This window comes from Schistocerca piceifrons, chromosome 3, assembly GCF_021461385.2.
Source record: "Schistocerca piceifrons isolate TAMUIC-IGC-003096 chromosome 3, iqSchPice1.1, whole genome shotgun sequence".
NCBI classification, from domain to species: domain Eukaryota; kingdom Metazoa; phylum Arthropoda; class Insecta; order Orthoptera; family Acrididae; genus Schistocerca; species Schistocerca piceifrons.
Genome location: NC_060140.1, coordinates 229,642,982 through 229,661,558, shown reverse-complemented (window position 1 = coordinate 229,661,558; position 18,577 = coordinate 229,642,982). Strand labels below are relative to the sequence as shown.

Here is an 18,577-nt window from a genome sequence, read left to right as displayed (position 1 = left end):
CAGCAGCAACTATAATAACATTCTTGTCTGCATTGATCTCCCGCAGTGCCTTCCTTTCCCCTTGAGACAGATTGCTGCTGGGTGGCTTAGCTTTGCGTAATATCCTGGAGGTTTCCATTCTAATTTCATCGGCAGAATATTATGGTAACTGACGAATTCCTGCCTCTATATTAGCAATAATGTCCTCCACAGGAATATTGGATGGAGTTATTGCAAAATTCCCTCCTTTAGACAGAATAGAAAGTACTTCCTTAGACAATTCTTTTTACGATAAATTAATAACCGTTTGGGAATTGTTTGGAATCGGTGTTTCCTGTTGACCCTCTTGTAGATGATCAAACTTCTCCTTCTGCCTATTGGAAGACACTTCTGCACTAATCTCCATAGATCTAAATGTTAAACTGTCCACTTTGTTCCAATGACAAAACTGCATAGTATTGCTAATAAGTAAATGAAGATTTAGCAGTTGGCCATCACATACCGCCAGTCCTCGTCGTGTCTGATGTATCTGCTCACGTAGTAATGCCAGTTCCATACGAGAGTAAATACGGTTAGCTTGTACCGAATGAAACATTCTTCTCACTTTTAAAAACTTGGGAACTATACCGGTATCATGACAGCGTAGCAGAAAAGTGAGTGAGAAAAGTTGTTGACCTTTCTTCTTGTGTAGGTTCTCCAGTCGTCGTACCCTAGTTGACATTTCCTCCCCGTAGAGGCGTCGAATCATTCCATGTAGGCTTTCACGGCCAGCGTCTTTATCAGTAAACTCTTCCGGGCTAAGTTGCCGTGGTCGATCTGTAGAACTTCTTCTCCCTGACCTTTCATTCTCAACTACGGAGAACATCTTCCGAGGTGAGTCGACGACTGGCTGCTAGGAGCTGGGGCCGCCGCTTATATAGAGATCGTAGGGGGTGCCACCACACGTCACGTGGCGTTGATGTGCAGCTCTCTCTGGCTATCATCTGTTCTCTCAATTGCAGGCAATTGATTGTCACGTGATTGATGCAACGTCGACCGCCATATCTTATCCAAATTTAATCCTTCTTCTTTACAATTAAAATAGTATTGATGTTTGTGGATTTCAATTGCCTCTCTATACATTCATGTATAACAGTGCGACGTCCTCGCTAGCACGCTTGTTTCACCAAATTTTATTTCGTGATCTCCATCCTTAAAAACATGTTCCGCTACTGCCAATTTGTCGATACGTCCCAAGCGACAGTTTCTTTTGTGCTCCGTCAACCGTGTATTGATGCTTCTTTTTGTAGTTCCTATGTAAACCCTGCCACAACTACACGGAATTTTATATACCCCGGGGGTGACTAGGGGGTGACGAGCATCTTTTGTTGATCTTAGGCATTCACTAATTTTCTTAGTAGGTCTAAAAATGGTCTCTACCTGAAACTTGGCTAGTACTTTTCCAATGCGATCCGTGATATTAAGGATGAACGGAAGAAATACTTTTCCAGCTGATGGTTGTTGCTGTCTCCTATTTTTAGGCATTTTTCTATTTGGGTGAAGTGCTCGGTTAATCTCGTTTTTCGTATAACAATTTTTCGCAAAGGCCATTTGTAAATGATTTAGTTCTTCTTGTAAGTAGCCTGGTTCACAAATCTTATTGGCCCTATCCACTAGTGTTTTTATGACCCCCCTCTTTTGCCTTAGGGTGGTGGTTTGAGTTCTTATGGAGGTAGCGATCAGTATGTGTACCTTTCCTGTAGACCTTATGGCCTAAGGTCCCATCCGCCTGTTTGATAACTGATACATCCAAGAAGTTAAGTTGTCCATTCTTCTCCTTCTCCATAGTAAATTTAATCTTTGGGTTGATGCTATTTAAGTGTACCAGAAAATCATTCAAGTCTTCTTCCTCATGATTCCATATTACAAAGGTATCATCCACATACCGATACCACTTCGAGGGGCTATTTTTGGCCTACTGCAGTGCTTGATGTTCAAAATATTCCATGAATAAATTTGCAATTGCGGGACTTAGGGGGCTTCCCATGGCTACCCCATCAATCTGTTCATAAAATTCACCATTGTACTGAAAATAGGTTGAGGATAGACAGTGTTGGAACAAGGCTACTATATCAGTAGGGAACATATCAGCTATATGGGAGAGAGCTTCATCAACTGGAACCATCGTGAACAAAGACACTATATCAAAACTGACAAGTATGTCATTAGGACCGACAGTAATTTCCCTCAATTTCTCAATGAAGTGTAGAGAGTTTTTAATATGACTCTCAGTTTTGCCTATGTAAGGTTGTAACAAAGAAGCAAGGTGACTGGCTAGTTCTTGGGTAGGAGCTCCAATTGCGCTGACTATTGGTCTCAAAGGAACATCAGGTTTATGTATCTTTGGTAATCCATATAATCTCAGAGGATAAGCCTCCGTTTACAAAGACACTTTTTAACTTCTGTAGGAATGGAAGACTGTTTTATCAGACGATTGGTGGCATTCAGCACATTCGTTGTGGGATTCTTTTTCAACTTCTTGTATGTGCTGAGTTCTAGATCACTGATCTTGTGATAATCCTCAGTATTCATTAAAACAGTAACATTTCCCTTGTCAGCAGCAACTATAATAACATTCTTGTCTGCATTGATCTCCCGCAGTGCCTTCCTTTCCCCTTGAGACAGATTGCTGCTGGGTGGCTTAGCTTTGCGTAATATCCTGGAGGTTTCCATTCTAATTTCATCGGCAGAATATTATGGTAACTGACGAATTCCTGCCTCTATATTAGCAATAATGTCCTCCACAGGAACATTGGATGGAGTTATTGCAAAATTCCCTCCTTTAGACAGAATAGAAAGTACTTCCTTAGACAATTCTTTTTACGATAAATTAATAACCGTTTGGGAATTGTTTGGAATCAGTGTTTCCTGTTGACCCTCTTGTAGATGATCAAACTTCTCCTTCTGCCTATTGGAAGACACTTCTGCACTAATCTCCATAGATCTAAATGTTAAACTGTCCACTTTGTTCCAGTGACAAAACTGAATAGTATTGCTAATAAGTAAATGAAGATTTAGCAGTTGGCCATCACATACCGCCAGTCCTCGTCGTGTCTGATGTATCTGCTCACGTAGTAATGCCAGTTCCATACGAGAGTAAATACGGTTAGCTTGTACCGAATGAAACATTCTTCTCACTTTTAAAAACTTGGGAACTATACCGGTATCACGACAGCGTAGCAGAAAAGTGAGTGAGAAAAGTTGTTGACCTTTCTTCTTGCGTAGGTTCTCCAGTCGTCGTACCCTAGTTGACATTTCCTCCACGTAGAGGCGTCGAATCATTCCATGTAGGCTTTCACGGCCAGCGCCTTTATCAGTAAACTCTTCCAGGCTAAGTTGCCGTGGTCGATCTGTAGAACTTCTTCTCCCTGACCTTTCATTCTCAACTACGGAGAACATCTTCCGAGGTGAGTCGACGACTGGCTGCTAGGAGCTGGGGCCGCCGCTTATATAGAGATCGTAGGGGGTGCCACCACATGTCATGTAGCGTCGATGTGCAGCTCTCTCTGGCTATCGTCTGTTCTCTCAATTGCAGGCAATCGATTGTCACGTGATTGATGCAACGTCGACCGCCATATCTTATCCAATTTTAATCCTTCTTCTTTACGATTAAAATTGTATTGATGTTGGTGGATTTCAATTGCCTCTCTATACATTCATGTATAACAGTGCGACGTCCTTGCTTGCACGCTTGTTTCACCAAATTTTATTTCGTGATCTCCATCCTTAAAAACATGTTCCGCTACTGCCAATTTGTCGATATGTCCCAAGCGACAGTTTCTTTTGCGCTCCGTCAACCGTGTATTGATGCTTCTTTTTATAGTTCCTATGTAAACCCTGCCACAACTACATGGAATTTTATATACCCCGGGGGTGGCTAGGGGGTGACGAGCATCTTTTGTTGATCTTAGGCATTCACTAATTTTCTTAGTAGGTCTAAAAATGGTCTCTACCTGAAACTTGGCTAGTACTTTTCCAATGTGTTCCGTGATATTAAGGATGAACGGAAGAAATACTTTTCCAGCTGATGGTTGTTGCTGTCTCCTATTTTTAGGCATTTTTCTATTTGGGTGAAGTGCTCGGTTAATCTCGTTTTTGTATAACCATTTTTCGCAAAGGCCATTCGTAAATGATTTAGTTCTTCTTGTAAGTAGCCTGGTTCACAATCCTTATTGGCCCTATCCACTAGCCAAGTTTCAGGTAGAGACCATTTTTAGACCTACTAAGAAAATTAGTGAATGCCTAAGATCAACAAAAGATGCTCGTCACCCCCTAGCCACCCCAGGGGTATATAAAATTCCGTGTAGTTGTGGCAGGGTTTACATAGGAATTACAAAAAGAAGCATCAATACACGGTTGACGGAGCACAAAAGAAACTGTCGTTTGGGACATATCAACAAATCGGCAGTAGCGGAACATGTTTTTAAGAATGGAGATCACAAAATAAAATTTGGTGAAACAAGCGTGCTAGCGAGGGCGTCGCACTATTATACACGTATGTATAGAGAGGCAATTGAAATCCACAAACCTCAATACAATTTTAATCGTAAAGAAGAAGGATTAAAATTGGATAAGATATGGCGGTCGACGTTGCATCAATCACGTGACAATCGATTGCCTGCAATCGAGAGAACAGACGATAGCCAGAGATAGCTGCACATCAACGCCACATGACGTGTGGTGGTGCCACCTACGATCTCTATATAAGCAGCGGCCCCAGCTCCTAGCAGCCAGTCGTCGACTCACCTCAGAAGATGTTCTCCGTAGTTGAGAATGAAACGTCAGGGAGAAGAAGTTCTACAGATCGACCAAGGCAACTTAGCCCGGAAGAGTTTACTGATAAAGACGCCGGTCATGAAAGGCTACATGGAATGAGAACAATGTTACATTCTAACTACGACTGATCATTTTACTTGCTGGCCAGAAGCAGTGCCAGCTGATAATATTTCCACAGAAACCTTAGCCTCCACTTTAATTTCAAGCTCGATTTCTCAATTTGGTTGTCCACTATATGTCACAATGGATCGTGGCTGCCAGTTTGAATCAGATCTGTTTGCTCAGATCAACAAATTCTGAAATTCTGTTCACCACAAGACCACATGCTACCATCCAGCAAATAACAGTATAATATAATGCCGACATTGTTTTCTAAAGGCTGCATTCATGAGTCACGAAACAGCCTTTAGAGAACAGTGTCGGCTCTACCAATAGTTTACTTGTTCTATGGAGTACGTACAAGCCAGACTTAGATTCCTCATGGCAGGACTAATTTACAGCAAAGCACTGTGACTTCAGAGTTTGCAGATGTGTAGCCCTTCCGGCTTTCCACAACTACTGTGATTTTGCTTGTCAGCTGAGGGAATAGATTTAATAGATCCACCTTTGCCAAGCTTCGTGACAAGGCACATCTCCCAGCTGGTAACATGTATACACATCATGCTCCATATGGATGAAATCAACTTGTCATTTCAGCCACTGTATGTAGGTCCACACAGAGTCCTACAATGAGGAGCACACACTCTGGACTTATTAGTACACAGTACGTCCTCTAATGTTTCTACAGACATATCACACTTGTAGAGGTTTCCAGGAAGTACGACCAAAAGAAGTACCATGGCTACAACCTGCTTCACCAGTACCAGCATCACCATCGGTGTCAGCACCTACACCACCCAATGCAGATCCTCTTCCAGAATGCAATACATGATCAGGATGATGCATGCATTTCCCAGCACGCTTTCTGTTTGGCACTCTGCCTTTCCAGAGGAGGTGGAGGAGGTTGAGAGGGTGTGGGGGTAGGGGGAGGGGGGCTGATTTAGCGACCAAGATTACTGTCTCCCTTGTGCATTGTCATGTTGTGTTGCGTATGTGTGTTTGTTTACATCGCAGTTATGAAAACATTTTTCGTACTATCTGCCAGAGGTGCTGTTTTATTTCTGCTAGGAATATACTTATTCTTGGACTTGTTATCTATTGCTTTTCAGAGAGGCGTTCCTGAGTCATTTAGTTACTTGGTTCACACTAAATCAGAGTTGTACCTGAAGAGAAGATTCTACACATTTGTAAAAATTCTCTGAAGCAGCTGACTCTTAATAAGTTTCTATTTTCTGTGCCAAGCAATCAAATTTCTTCATTTCCTGTACAAGTGTTTATATTTTGTACACTAGACAGGCTAGATTCAATATGCTTTACTTAAGCATCGGGCAGTAGGTAAAGCAGCCAGCCCAACAAAGGCTATGAATATCACAACTCCCAAATAGTGCTGAAGTGTAATTTATCATATTTTCCTAGTCTGGGTGACAGGAGATAATATTTCCAAGTATGTTGTTAACTTCATGAAAGAAACTCATACAGAAAGTATATCTTCTGTAGTAGCAGACTGGTTCTGTGGGCTCTGGCATGGACAGTACAGTGAGAATGAGGGATATAAACTCCATGGAGGACACACAGAATGCCATTAAGGGGTGTGCAAAATATTTTGCACTATGAAACAACCAATCTTTTGCGAGTCACTGTTGAGTAGTTATGGATCAAGATAGATTCTTGATGCTTACAGCACCTGTTGAAGCCAGGGTCATGTTCAATCATTGCTATCATCAGGATGGAAATGGGTGATATAAGCTTTTGGGGAGGTGGGTCTAATTAAACTGCTCAGGATTGAAACTAAATGTGAAAGACAATTTGAATTCAAAATCATTATTTTCAAAGGCAATTTCACTACAATGCTACAAGCTGCCAGTCCAAAGGTATTACAAATTCACTGTACAATCAAGTCAATGCTAGCTGCTACTGACATCTTTTATCAGGCGATACAATCATACAAAATACTGTAACAAAGACCACCCTACTAAAGTTAATAAAACGAATGTGAAGCTGCTGTTGAGGAACAATCCAAAATTCTGTTCAAAAATATTGTCTTTAAATTCTTCATTTTTATAGCCATATTGTCTGTAGGTGCTTTCCAATTGCTGATAGTAATTTCATTCTGTCATTACAACTACAAGAAAATGCATTTTTTTTTCTTTTTTTTGCCAGACAGATTTCACTTTATTGAGGTAAAGCATCATTAGTGGTCTGTAACCAAAGATATTTACAATCTGACTTGGTTTTGAGATTGAAAAACAGTTCATCAACAATTTGTTGGCTTTTACTTATGGTGTTTTCTGCTTGGTTTCTCACCTACATCAGGATGTGCTAGAAGATGTCATTTCCTTATGTAGGAGAGAAACCAAGCAGAAATCATTGTAAGTAAAAAGCAACAAATTGTTAATGGACTGTTTTTGATATTAAAAGCAAATAAAATGGTAAATATCTCTAATTACAGACCACTGATGATGTTTTGCCTCAACAAAGCAAAATGTGCCTGGTGAGAAAAACAGGCATTTTCTTGTAGTTCTAATGATGGAACGAAACTACCCCCAGGAATAATATACTCATCAGCACAAATTCAGTGATAATGCAAATGTTTTCCATATCATCACTTGTTATTCTATCACACATGCAATGATAGGGCCGCAGAAAAGTTGATACTGGTGAACCTATGATTTCTCTGTCTGTAAAACAGAAATGAAGATATGGATTTTTGACAGAATTTGATAGGACAGGGAGTATCTAAGTCAACAAGACATTATGATGGCAAATAACACTTTTTTGTTTGTCACTGATATTCTGTCTCATTGTTCTAAACATACCTCAATATTTCAATATTAAAGTGCCTGCTGGGATAATTATGATCATCAATTATGTTGATTGCATCTCTGTTATTCAAGTGTTTGTGAATTTTGAGAATAATGATTTTGGATATGGGGCCACAACATTATAAACTACTGAAGCAACAAAATTTTTGGCATTTTCACCAACTTGCTGCAGCCCTCTCCAGGGCAGTGAATCCTCCTGAAGAGGACCGCAGTGAGTCACTCAAAACATCGGCAATTTAGTTGCTTTAGCGGTTTGTAATGATGCTGCACAATACCCAAAATTATTTTATTCTAAATGACACTAGCCATGAAAGCCTAAGACCTTACACTTTTCTGAATGCTTTATAATTATTAAAATTACATATGAATATCATAATGCACCTAGATAGCTGTATTTGGCAACAGGTGACATCTCGTCCTTGTCTCCACTGTCTTGCAATGGTGCAAAGTAAAACGTCTTGTCTCGATTAAGAAAATCATCTGATATATTCATTACAAATATTGTTCCTCTCCATGTGTATGGCCCAGGAGTGCCAATCACAGCTGTGTCATCTTCCAGAAGGAGACCACTTGTGCCAGCTTGACAATATCCGAACTGTTCATGAGCCCTGAAAACATAAGCGGCAATTTAAAATTAAGTAAATGACACATGCACACATCTAATGCCAAAATTAAATTCTACTTTTAATTTTGATTTTCAGGCCATGTATCAAATTTTAAATCTATATCTTTAAAACCTTGTCAATCCTGAAAAATACCTAAAAATAAATTTCACTGAGTTGTAATGAGTTAATTCAGAACAAAACAAGTGGAACCTTAAATGAATGAAATAAGAAATGGCACTAAACAATCAGGGTTAAGTTACAAAAATATTAAGAGATAAAGAGCTGACATATTCAATGAAAAAGATATATCAAGTTACAAAGGATGAATCCCATGTGAGATAAGTGAGAAAATATGGAAGGGGAGACATGTTTTAAGAGTGAGAAATATAACATCGTGCCATGATCATCACTAAGATTATTACTATTATGTTGCAGATTAGTCACATGGCCACTGACATACACTGAGGTGACAAAAGTTATGGGATACCTGCTAATATCTTGTCGGACCTCCTGTTGCCCAGCATAGTCCAGCAACTCAATGTGGCATGAACTCATCAAGTCATCTGAAGTCCCCTGCAAAAGTATTGAGCCATGCTGCCTCTACAGCTGTCCATAATTGTGAAAGTGTTGCTGGTGCAGAATTTTATGCACGAACTGACCTCTCAATTATGACCCATAAACATTCGATGGGATTCATGTCGGGTGATATGGGTGGCCAAACAATTCACTTTAACTGTCCAGAATGTTCCTCAAACCAATCATGAACAAGTGTGACCTGGTAATACGACACACTGTCATCCATAAAAATTCCATCATTGTTTGGAAACATGATGTTCACGAATGGCTGCAAATGGCCTCCAAGTACCCAAACATAACCACTCCAGTCAATGAGCAGTTCAGCTGGACCACAGGACACAGTCCACTCCATGTAAACACAGTCCACACCAGTATTGGGCTACCATTAGCTTCCACAATGCCTTGTTAACAACCTGGGCCTGTGGCATCATGGAGTCTGTGCCATACTTGAGCCCTCTTATCAACTGAAATCAAGACTCATCTGACCAGGCCACAGTTTTCCAGTCATCTAGGGTCTTCCATTATGGTCACAAGCCCAGAAGAGGCGCTGCAGGTGACGATGTGCTGTTAGCAAAGGCACTTGTGTGGGTCGTCTGCTGCCATAGCCCATTAATGCCAGATTTCACCACACCGTCCTAACCGATATGTTCATCGTACGTCTCACATTTATTCCAGCAGTTATTTTATGAAGTGTTGCTTGTCTGTTAACACTGACAACTCTAGGAAAATTCTGCTGCTCTCGGCCATGAAGCTAAGGCTGGCAGTTAGTGAGTTGTCTGTGGAGAGAGGTAATGCCTCAAATTTGGTATTCTCAGCAGTCTTGAACCTGTGGATGTTGGAATATTGAATTTCATAACAATATCTGAAATGGAATGTCCCATGCCTCTAGCTCCAGCTACCATCTGCGTTCAAAATCTGTTAATTCCCATTATTTTGGCCATAGTCACATTGGAAATCTTTTCACATGAATCACCTGAGTACAAATGACAACTTCACCAATGCACTTCCCTTTTATACTTTGTATAAGGAATACTACCATTATTTGTATATGTGCACATCGCTATCCCATGTCTTTTGTCACCTCAGTGTATAATCACCATATGGATGCCATATCTTCTCATAGATCTTGTTGCCCACTTTTCTCATTTGTCTGCGTAGTATCGCATTTTACATTTTTATATAATATCTTTTTTGCTTATTTGGTGCATCCCTTTACCTTTATGTAGTTTCCACAGAGAATACTGGCACAAAAGTTACAAATATATTATTTATTTTAAAGACTGTATCTTTACATAAGTTTCTTTTCTTGTGGCTTATTTTAACTTGTCTTTTGTTGCAGTAGAAGCTGACTGTTTTTGTAGCTGCACTTTTAAAAACTGAACAATCATTAATTTTCCGCTCAGGTTTTATAACACCATCTTTGTTCAGTATTCTTATCTTTACAACAGATTTTTCCCATATTAAAAGCTAATCATTCAGTAACTGTCCTTTTCTGTGTCTACGTTTCCATGTTTAATGCTGAGTGACTAAACAGTGACTAAATGACACGAGCAATTACATATTAAATGTGTCTTTGGACACTGTTGAAGTATTTTGTTTAACTTTTTGTGTAGTAAATATTTTATCCTCTGTGCTTTTCCATTGCCACATGTTCCACAATCTTCCAGCTCCACAGAGTGGGTTCCCAGTTGACTAGACTTTCTCTCTCTAAGCTATCATTTCTAACTGATAATTATATATCTAAAATTATTTGATGCTTCTGTGAATAACAGCTTAGTTACTTTCAATTACTCACATTCATACAAACCTAACCCACTAACAATAAGAGATACCAAAATATTACACAAATTAGTTAACATTATTTACTACATGAACACCTGGCAATGACTTTGTATTACTCTCTGTGTGGCTACAGCCAAACATGCTACAAAATCAATATTCTCCTTCATTCAGTGGAGTATAATGATTATAATTATCATAAAACTCTGCAGTGTTAAAACACAGATGAAGAACTTGGCTTTAATCTATTCTCAAATAAAACTTATTTTTTTTGCATCAGTCCTGGATTCGGTAGTTGTATGAAAATTATTATATTATTACAAAGTAATGTACACCTTTAATCAATATCCCTCTGAAGAATCATAATTCAGATGTGCTTGTCACAAGTGATGCTAATAAGAGTAAGCCATTAAAAGGAACATAAATGTATTTGCTTCTTTTAACATTGTAATATGTGACTAAAAAGTATCAAATGACAATTTAAATTGCTGCTGATGAAAATTTTTTTACAGTCACTACATAAAGAACACTTTCCTATATTTTGTTGCCCTTTCAGATACAACAAATGACCACTCATTCCAAGTCTACTCATTTTGCCTGTTATGTTAAAAGGGTGTTTAATCGTTATTAGCCTCTAAACAATGTGATCATAAATATCATGTGGCATATACTTGTTAGTTGGCCGTCCTTTACAAGGATCCCAGCTGTTGTCATAATCCAAGTACTGTGATAATGTGTAACATAATCCTTGTCCCCACTGGTAGTCAGTTCCATTCTTCATATACCGATGTGCACACACCTGCAGTCATGTAAAATGTCACATGAATTACAAACTGTAAGAATGAAACATTAAAGTAATAGTGCAAAACAATTGCAAAGGCAATACATGTTGACACTGAGAGATTACATCTGAGAGCAGAATAATGTGAGTGGGCAGTGAAAGACAGGGGGAAAGAGGACAAAAGAGGAACATCAACAGAAAGGGGAAGGAACAGATAGATGGGAATGAAATACGAATGTCTTCAAGACATAAAACTGGAATTAAAAAGAGCCTTACTAATACATTGTTGGTAGCTAGTGATACTGTTTAGAGTGACATATAACAATAAAAATAATCAATTTTGACAATATAATGTAATTGGGTAGATAAAAATAAATCTACTCACCAAACAGTGACAGGAGAACACACACATAAGAAAAATAGCTTACTTATGCAAGCTTTCAGAACCAGTGGCTCTTCCTCCTGCCAGAAAGGTTGAGGGGGAAGGAAGAGTGGTGAAGGGAAAGGACTGGAGAGGTTTAATAAAATGGGTAGAGATTGGAAAAGTCACCCAGAATACCAGGTCAAAGGAGACTTATTGGATGGGATGAGAAGGAAAGACAGACTGTTGGGTCTTTCTTTCTCATGCCATCTGGTAGGTCTCCCTGACCCCGAGATTCTGGGTGACCTTTCCAAACTCTATCCATTTTCCTAAACTTCTCCAGTGCTTTTCCTTCAACCCTCTTCCTTCCCCTTCAATCCTTCTGCCGGAAGGTGCCACTGGCTCTGAAAGCTTGAATAAGTAAAACATTTTTTTTTACACGTATTCTCCTGGTGAGCAGATTTTTTGTCTACCCAATTACATTATGTTTAGAGACACATCTAGGAATGATCATCAAGTCTTTGAAACTTTCAAATATACACAGTGGAAGCAGATAATGTGGTCACAATCATTACCAAAAAATAATTGTTTGTCAAAAGTTCTCATAAAATAAGCCACATCAAATTAAAGTTACAATTAATGCTTTTGAGGATCACAGCCACTGTCATCATCAGAGGATGAAACCTGACTGGTCCAATGTTCACAGACTTCTTTATAGATATGGGAGCTTTTGCTGTAATAATTTCTCTCACAGCCAAATGAAATGGCTTCCTTATGCTTCAGTACTGGCCAATCAGTGCTCATCAGCTACAGCTGTTAACTACCACCACTGCTAAGATCTGTAGGCACACTTTCACCTAGTTAAATTACAGCGATTTTTAGGCATGTGCAAGAATCTGTATTCTGTGTGAGTGAATTTATGTCCTTTGACAGCATCTGGCTGATCTAGTGGTCAGAGATCTCTAAAACCAAGAAACCTGCTACAAGTTCTTGGCTGCTGTAGGTATCCAGTCTTACTTGGAATTCACATAAATATTCAGTTTCATTAAATCCCTAGCCATTTCTCCTGAATGATTTACTAAAATATTTTAATTTTGTTCAAAATGGCTCTGAGCACTAAGGGACTTAACATCTGAGGTCATCAGTCCCCTAGAACTTAGAACTACTTAAACCTAACTAACTGAAGGACATCACACACATCCATGCTCGAGGCAGGATTCGAACCTGCGACCATAGCGGTCGCGCGGTTCCACACAGTAGCGCCTAGAACTGCTCGGCCACTCCGGCTGGCTTTAATTTTGTGAGAAAAGATTTTGTTCATCTGTGACAAACCTAGACTGGCCTTAAAATTTCATTTTTTTAACTTTTATCTGCTTTTTCTTTAATAGAGTGGTGTAAAAGGAAGAAACATGATGGACAATTTTAGGAGCTGTTCACTAGAAGCAAGAGTCCAGTTAACATTTTCTCTGATCTTCCAGAACCATCAATAAATTTAAGGTAAAACAGCCATAAATAGAAAAATTAGTTTGAACAGTAAAGTGCCTTGCTAGGCATATTACCACTTCTCACATCAACAAACATTGTCAGAGGTGAAAGCAGCGATGGTGGAATCAAAGGATCTGTCATATGGACAACTCTCATCTACGTAATTCAGGGAAGCTGGTATTGAGGAAGGAGGGGGGGGGGGGGGGGGAGATACCAGACGGAATGGGTTGTGAAACAGCCATTGAAGCCTAGCAGAATGTGCTCAACAGCATGTTCCACCATTGGGTGATCAATTCCGCTCCTGGCCGCAGTATGGCAGTGGCTGCTCACACAAGCAGGCAGCTGGTTGGTGGTCACATCTATATAAAAGGCTGTGCAGAAGTTGCAGCAGAGCTGACATATGACATGACTTTGATTTGGGTGGCTCTGCCTCTGATAGAATATGATATGCCTGTGATGGAACTGCAGTAGGATCTGCTGGGTTGGTGCATGAGGCAGGTCTTATACCTGAGTGTTCCATTATGGCGCAACACTTGCTGTAAAAGGCAGAGAGCAGGTGTGGCGTAAGGACAGCTGTGATATACTGGAGTACTGGAGACTGGATGGGTGATGGAATGTGACTTTAGGAGGGGTGAAAAGCTTGTAGGGGGGGGGGGGGGGGGATATTCCTTATTTCCAGGCACAATGATACATAGTAAAAAATCAGTGAGAAGGATACGGCTAAGTTGTTAAGTTCAAGGTGGTATTGGGCAATGAAGAAAACACCCCAGTGCAACTGACTCATGAGATAGTCAGAGAATTATGGCTTGTGTTTATATAGCATGGAAAATCCATTTAAGGACTAGTTTTGGAAGATAATACCTGTCTACGAAGGCCTTTAGTAAGATCTGTGCAAAACTACACCCTTATCCACAAATATTTCTTTTTCGAGGGGAGCACATAAAAATATTATTGCAACATGGCCATGAATGCCGACATGATGTCATTCAAAGTCAACCTGTTTATGTGTCACCTGAGGAACTTACCTACCCACCCAAATTCTCCAATTTTGTCTGGTTTAGGGTCACTGATAACATAATATGCATCCATGGCCAAGAGAGCCTACCCTTATCCCTCTATGGTCACAACACCTCTGTCATTTGTTTCACCTCAGGCTGCCATTTTCCCTGTCATCTGGCATCCACATCTCCAATGGCTCCTTAAAAACTTAACTACTATCCACATGAAGTCCACTAACCATCAACAGTACCTGCATTCTGATAGCTGACATCCCTTCCACACTAAAAATGGCCTCCTCTACAGTCTGATCACACATGAACAGCGCAGCTATAGTGAGAGTCCAAAAAATCCCTCACCCAGCGCACTCAAGGTCTTGCTAAGGCCTTCACTGACAGGCATTAGCCTCCAAACCTAGCTGTAAGCAAATTTCATGTGTCACCAACTGCGACATAATTGTATCACTTTAGGAGATGGTGTAAAAAAGATCTGAGGATGGTCATTACAGACTGAAACCGGTCATCGTCTAAAAAATTCATATTGTGATCAGAAACTGGAATAAAAAAGCATTTTAAATTTCCTGTGCTTTCCACACATCCTCCGACAAACCCCAATTTCATCCTGGGTTAGGACAACTTAATCATATTCTTCAAGGCTTTGACTACTTAATAATGCACCTGGAACTGAGGAACATCCTACCCAAAATCTATCATCTCTCTCCCAAAGTCATATTCCACTGCACCTTCTCTACAATATATCGTAGTCATCCTTCAACAAAATCTACTCCCTACACTTTGCCACACAGGTGATACCACCTGGAGAACCCAGGTGCGTGGTTACAAACCAGCTGTCAAACCCAAATGAATGGCTACCATCAAACTGTCACCAAGAGGAGATTTGATCACCCACTCGTGGAACATTCGGCCAAGCGTAAAATACGCTCCACTTTAATGGCTGCTTTCCAGCCTGTCCCATCTGAACTGTCCCTTCAATACTAACTTCTCTTAATTACATTGATGGGAACTGTTTTTGCAATACATCTTTCTATCCCATGATCCACCTAGTCTCAATCTCCACTAACTCCTAAGCGACAATCACCTCTATCCTGCATCGGAGCCCCACTTCAGTCATTCTAAAATCACACCTTTCTCTCTGCAGTATTCCTCTTTCTATGTTTTATCTCCTCATCTACATCACTGTAAGCCCTGTTCAACTTCCCACTGCCTATGGTGCCGCATTCCTATCTTGTACACTTGCTACGTCTCCCTCCTAGTCACATTTTCTTCGTGCCCTCCCTCCCCTCCCCACCAACTTGCTCTCCCTATCCACTGTACTTGACACAAACCCTCACCCCAGTCAAGTTGCAGTGCCAAAATATGCTGTCAGTGGGGACAACATTGCTGTGCAAGGGCACACACGTGTGTGTGTGTGTGTGTGTGTGTGTGTGTGTGTGTGTTTACTCTGTATCTGGAAGAAGGATTATTCACTTGAAAGCTTAGCAAAATCATCAGTCTTTTTACGTACCTGTCCATGACTCTGTTACTAGCTAACGTAGCATATAAAATTACACGTAGTTTACTTACAACTCTCTAATAATAATTTGTCACTTGACTTTTGAGGTCCAACTCAAGATTCTCCTTCATACTGGGAGATTACAGGATATGATGTGTGAATGAGCGACAATGTAAAATAGGTTTGGAGGCAAACTGATTTATACTAGATAACGAGAGAGCCAGCCAATAGTACAAAATTCCTAAGAATATGTTTGTTTATTTATTTATTTATTTTATTTATCCATCCGTTGACAATAAATATTGTATGGATGTTGTCAAGCCATTTCAAAGAAATGGACACAAACAATATATACGTAAAAAAGTACAAAACAAAATAATACAATGAGGTTAATAATAATTCTATGTAAGTAATATAGCCTATATACATCCCTGCTTGTTATTTTAAATGCATAGTCTGTTTTTCATAAGGCTTTAGTTTTGTCCTCCCTAAACGGCAAGTCCTTATATACACCACACTGCTTAAGTATATATTTACATCACACAACAGCTGTCCTTTAAGTATGTAATGTAATGAATGATTAGGTAATGAATGATTAGGTAGGGCCTACATTTTGCCTTTATAAATATCATCAGAAAATATTTATTGAGCTACATAGTCATTTACACAATAAAAACATTGTTCTACTAGAAATTTTTTAAATTCTGTTTTAAATTTGTCATCATCTTCTAACTTCCTGATGTTGACTGGCAGTGCGTTGTACAGTTTTGCACCGATATGGCTCACATGCCTTTGTGTATTCGTTCTTTTTGTTCGCTGAGTATGGAGTGCTGCGCTATTACGGGTATTGTAGTTATGAAAGTCGGCATTTGTCTGAAAATCTGCAATGTGGGTCCTGACATACAATACACATTTGTATATGTATAATGATGGTATAGTAAGTATTCTAAGCTTTTTGAATATGGGTTTGCAGTGTGTCTGTGGATGACTGTGAGTTATTATTCAGATGGCCCTCTTCTGCAACAAAAAAATTTGTTTTAGGCGCCCTGTTGTGGAACCCCAAAATATTATTCCGTATGTGGCAAGAGATTGAAAATAGCCGAAATATGCCATTCTGGCACCCTCTGAGGTACAAACATTTGCAATAATTCTGAGAGCAAAACAGGCTGAATTAAGTTTCTGTGCAAGTTTTATTACGTGGTCATTAAAATTTAAGTTTTCATCCACATGAATCCCCAGCAATTTTGTGGATGTCACTCTGTTTAAGGCTTTATCACCCCACACCAGATCAAGATTTACATTTTGACATCTTTTTCCAAACTGCATATAATTTGTTTTATTTACATTCAATGTCAACCCGTTTGCATTGAGCCAAGAGTGGATGTGATTTAGTACTTTACCAGCAGTTGTTGGTAGCAACTGCTTTGGTGCACTTATTATCACACTAGTATCATCTGCAAATATTATTGCTTTGGCTGCATCATCTGAGGTGTGAAAATCATTTATATAGACAAGAAACAATATGGGGCCCTAAGATGCTGCCTTGTGGTACTCCTATTTCTACATTTTTTGCCTCTGATACTGAATTTATTTTGTGGTTGGAGTAAGTTGATGTCAGTCCTACAACCTGTGTTCTGTTTTTTAGGTATGATTCAAACCATTTTTTTCCTATCCCATGTATACCCAACGATTCCAATTTTTTCTAAGAGAATGTCCTGGTTCACCATGTCAAAAGCTTTGGAGAGGTCTAAATTTACTCCTACTACACTATAATCTTTTTCCAGATTTTTGATTATTTGTTCAGTGTAGCACATTACTGCTGTTTCGGTATTTTTACGTGCTTGGAAGCCATGCTGATTTCTGTTAAGTAAATTATGGTCGTTTGGATATGTGTTGATTCGGTGCTTCATCAGTTTTTCTAATATTTTTGAGAATGCTGTGAGGAGAGATATTGGGCGATAGTTTTCTACCTTATACTTGTCGCCGTTTTTAAATAATGGCTTCACTTCTGAAATTTTCAGCCGTTCTGGAAAAGCTCCTTCACTGAATGATAAATTGGCTATGTGTGCAAAGGGCTTTGCGATTTGTGGTGCTGTCCTTGTTATGATTGACACAGGCACCTCATCTATGCCAGCCGACATTTTGGGTTTCAAGCTTTGTATCACTTTCAACACTTCACCCTCATTTGTTGGCTCTACCCTCATCCTACAAGCTGTTTTTGGATATTCAGGTTTTTCTTCATTTGTAAATTTCAAGCTTAATGAAGTTGTTGCATTTATGAAATAATTGTTAATATAATTTGGCAAATCTTGTTTATTAATATTGACATTTTTAAAATTTTTGAGGCTAATGTCCTGGTTTTCACAACACTTCCCCGTTTCAGTCTTCACAATACCCCATATGGCTTTTGATTTGTTTTCAGACTGTCTTATAAAACTATCATTACTCATGAATTTTGCTTTAGCAATTACTTTTCTATATACCCTCTTGTAATTCCTGACATATTCTATGAATTGTGGGTCTGTGGATGTTTTCATTTTGGAAATTAGTCTCTTTAGAGTTCCACAGGAAGTTTTGATGCCTGCTGTGATCCAAGAACTTGGCTTTGTATTACCATGTGACCTGATTTTTGACAGCTTTTTTGGAAAACACATTTCAAAATATCCCATGGAAATGGAAGAAAATGTGTTATATGCATCATTTGTATTTGTTAGGGATAGCACTTCTGCCCAAGCCTCATTAGTTAGCATATTTATGAATTCTACAC

At 39.4% G+C, this 18,577-nt stretch overlaps 1 protein-coding gene across 2 annotated transcripts in view; it reads right to left on the bottom strand.

Moving 5' to 3' along the window:
• Positions 1-18,577, bottom strand: part of LOC124787808 (integrin alpha-PS1) — a 563,745-nt gene that overhangs the window by 94,235 nt on the left and 450,933 nt on the right. For both annotated transcript variants that reach the window (XM_047254733.1, XM_047254734.1), the window contains 2 exons: positions 11,347-11,474; positions 8,097-8,323 (listed from right to left, as the gene is read on the bottom strand). In XM_047254733.1, coding sequence (XP_047110689.1) covers positions 8,097-8,323; positions 11,347-11,474 — 355 coding nt within the window. The remainder of the gene's footprint in view (positions 1-8,096; positions 8,324-11,346; positions 11,475-18,577) is intronic.